Genomic DNA, 3510 nt, shown 5'->3' on the forward strand with positions numbered 1-3510 from the left:
CTCTTGAGTTGGGTTCAGGGTCTTACTTGCATAATAGATTGGCTGAAAATGCTTGTCAATTCTTTGTCCCAAAATAGCTCCCACCGCAAAGTCACTAGCATCACACATTAGCTCAAAAGGGAGACTCTAATTTGGAGCTACCATAATAGGTGAAGTAGTCAACTTTTCCTTCAACAAATTAAATGCTTCAAGACATTCTTTAGAAAAGTTGAATGGGGCGTCCTTCAAAAGAAGTTGAGTCAAGGGTCTTGTGATCTTCGAAAAGTCTTTAATAAAGCGCCTATAAAACCCCGCATGGCCTAGAAAGCTTCTTACCCCCTTGACATTTGTTGGAAGTGGTAAATTGGCTATCGTATCAACCTTTGCCCTATCCACCTCTATCCCCTTCTTAGAGATCTTGTGACCCAACACAATTCCTTCCTTCACCATAAAATGACACTTCTCCCAATTAAGAACAAGGTTGGTCTTCTCACATATTGCTAGCATTAGATCCAAGTTGGACAAGCAATCTTCAAAAGAGGACCCGAAAACCGAGACATCCATAAAAACCTCCATAAACTTTTCGATCATATCATGAAAGATAGCCATCATGCACCTTTGGAAAGTAGCTGGTGCATTGCATAACCCAAAAGGCATGCGTCTATATGCAAATGTTCCACTCGGGCATGTAAAAGTGGTCTTCTCTTGGTCTTGTGGGTCGATTGGAATTTGGAAGTACCTCGAAAACCCATCGAGAAAACAATAATATAGATGACCGAAAAGCCTCTCGAGCATTTGGTCGATGAATGGCAAAGGAAAGTGATCCTTGCATGTGGCTTCATTTAGCTTTCTATAGTCGATGCAAACACGCCACCCGGTTACCGTCCTTGTTGGAATTAATTCGTTATTTTCATTAGCCCCTACCGTCATGCCTCCCTTCTTTGGAACCACTTGGACCGGACTCAACCATGGGCTATCGGAGATCGAATAAATGATTCTGGCATCTAATAGTTTCACCACCTCCTTTTTCACAGCTTCTTGCATGTTCGGGTTGAGTCTTCTTTGGCGTTGTACTACAGCTTTTGATCCATCTTCTAAGTTGATTTTGTGGGAAAAATAGGCCGGACTAATTCCCTTGATGTCGGTAATCTTCCATCCTATAGCACCTTGCCTCTTCTTTAGTACACCCACAAGGCTTTCTTTCTCATGTTTGGCCAAACCAGCAGCTATAATTACAGGTTTTTGCTGGCCATCTTCAAGAAATGCGTACTCCAAGTGATCTGGTAGTGCTTTAAGCTCAGTTTTCATGTTCTGAATGCTGAACACGTCGAGTCCAGTTAGTAGACTCGTCGAGTCCGGGCCAATATTCGCGACTGTTCGGGGTTCTTCGAATGGACTCGCCGAGTCGGTCGAGGCTACTCGGCGAGTCGAGTTTTCTGCATTTCTAATCAGATCGTTATAATCAGCTTCCTCGAGCAGTCTTTCTATTTCTAGTAGGTCCCTTTCAGCATCAAATTCTTCTTCAAATGTGACGGTGGACTTGTTTGGCTCATCTTCATTTCAATCTTCCAATAATTCTTCCAACATGTCAATTGAAAATGTCGTGTCGTCACTACTCCTTGCATGCTTCATGGCTTGATCAACTCCAAATGTGACTGATTCATCTCCTACCCGAAGGGTAAGTTTAGAATCTCGCATGTCGACGATAGCACTTGCCGTATTAAGAAAAGGTCTTCCGAGTATGATCGGGACTTGGGGATCCGCTTCCATGTCTAAGACTATAAAGTCCGCGGGGAATACGAACTTGTCCACTTTCACCAAGAGATCTTCACATATCCCCTAGGGAATGTAACCGTCTTGTTTGCTAGATGAATTGCCATACGAATGGCCCTTGGCTCTAGAAGATCTAACTTTTTGAAAAACGAGTAAGGCATGAGATTTACACTTGCCCTTGAATCAGCCAATGCGTAAATGGTAGCTAAGTTTCCAAATTGGCAGGGCAATGTTAAGCTTCCCGGATCACCTTTCTTTTTAGGAAGTTTGTTCAACATAGCAGCTGAACAGTTTTCATTCAGGACCACCTTCTTTACTTCTTCCATCTTTTTCCTATTGGTTAGCAGCTCTTTGAGGAATTTTGCATATTTTGGCATTTCTGCAACCGCTTCTATGAATGACATATTGATCTGAAGAGCCTTTATGTGTTCCAGAAACTTCGGGTAGTCTACTTCATTTTTTTCTTGTTTAGCTCGGGTCGGATATGGCAGTGGAGGCTGATATGGCTTAACAGGAGACTTATTTTTCTGATCAGGTGTAGGACTCGTCGAGTGCATGTCTTGGACTCGGCGAGTAGAGTCTGGGTTCAGTTGAGTCTGATTTTGGTTCTGCTCTGCTGTCTCATCCTTCGGTACCAGCTTCGGGTCTTCGTTCTAAATAGGGGCCAGAGGAGTAATTATCTTTCCACTCCTAGTTGTCATAATATTTATATGTGCGCCTTTTGGATTGTTTTCGGTGTTCCTAGGAAGTTCTCCCGGTGCTCTTTGGTTCATTTGTTGGGCAAGTTGCCCCAGCTTCTCAATGTTGTGAATAGATGCTTGCTGATTCCTTAATATTGTTCTTGTATCTTGTATTGCAGCATCGTGGTCATTGTGTCTTTTCTCGGATGCAGCTACAAATTTAGTGAGCATTTCTTCTAGATTTGGTTTCTTTTCTTATACCGCCTCCTCTTTTTGGTAAAAACCCCTTGCCTTTTGTCTATATTTCTCCTCCCTCGCTTTCTTGTACTCATCATAAGGAAGCCATTCTTTCTTAGGTTTTCGCCAATCGTCATCAAATCTATCACCACTAGAATAGCATACTTTCACTTTCTTATTCTCGTTCTCGTCCAAATCACAATCTCTAGTTAGATGAGGCCCATTGCAATTCTCACATCCTACCCGAATAGCATGGATGGTTTGATCCATTTTATCCATCCTCCTATCCATGGTTTTCAACATTGCCATAACTACCGACAAATCTTCAGAAGCTGCATAAGCCGATCCCTTGGTCATATCATTCCTTGGATTGTGGTATTCTCTAGAATGCTTAGAGAATTCCTCAATTAGTTGCTTTATTACCGGGGGTGCCTTCTTAGTGAGCGGTCCTTGCGAGTCAAGTAATTGCCTTGTTGTCACGTTTACCCCATCATAAAAAATGGAGACTTCTTGTTGGCTATTAAGATCGTGATGTGGGCAATTCCTTAGCAAGCTTTTGTACCTCTCCCATGCCTCATAAAGTGATTCTCCAGCCTGTTGCTCAAAATTTGCTATAGCTTTCTTCAACTTGGCTATCTTTGATGGTGGGCAAAATTGATCAATAAACTCTTCTTTCATTCTAGCCCATGTGGTGATGGATCCTGGAGGGAGTGATTTTAGCCAATCTTTTGCGGCGCCTTTAAACGTGACCGGTAACATGCGAAGCAGGACGGTGTCGCGGGCCACATTAGGAAAGTTGAAGTAATCGGCTATATCATTGACCTCTTCTAGGTGCTTGTAC

At 42.8% G+C, this 3510-nt stretch overlaps 1 protein-coding gene and 1 non-coding gene across 2 annotated transcripts; one reads left to right on the plus strand and one right to left on the minus strand.

Moving 5' to 3' along the window:
* Positions 1–1793: 1793 nt before the first annotated feature.
* LOC145112646 (uncharacterized) lies at positions 1794–2309 on the minus strand. The gene has a single exon (XM_079048785.1). It carries the CDS (start codon positions 2307–2309, stop codon positions 1794–1796), a length of 516 nt encoding a protein of 171 aa, XP_078904911.1.
* An 883-nt stretch (positions 2310–3192) lies between these two features.
* LOC145118042 (small nucleolar RNA R71) lies at positions 3193–3299 on the plus strand. Its single transcript, XR_013713026.1, has one exon. It is a non-coding gene; the product is annotated as a small nucleolar RNA R71 (small nucleolar RNA).
* The last annotated feature ends 211 nt before the right edge of the window (positions 3300–3510 follow it).

Source organism: Lactuca virosa, chromosome 5 (assembly GCF_052849685.1).
Source record: "Lactuca virosa cultivar CGN04683 chromosome 5, Lactuca_virosa_CGN04683_v6, whole genome shotgun sequence".
Classification (NCBI taxonomy): Eukaryota; Viridiplantae; Streptophyta; class Magnoliopsida; order Asterales; family Asteraceae; genus Lactuca; species Lactuca virosa.

Bases quoted from the DNA above. Each gene is read 5' to 3' on its own strand.
- LOC145112646 (XM_079048785.1), bottom strand. From the start codon at position 2,309: ATGCACTCGACGAGTCCTACACCTGATCAGAAAAATAAGTCTCCTGTT.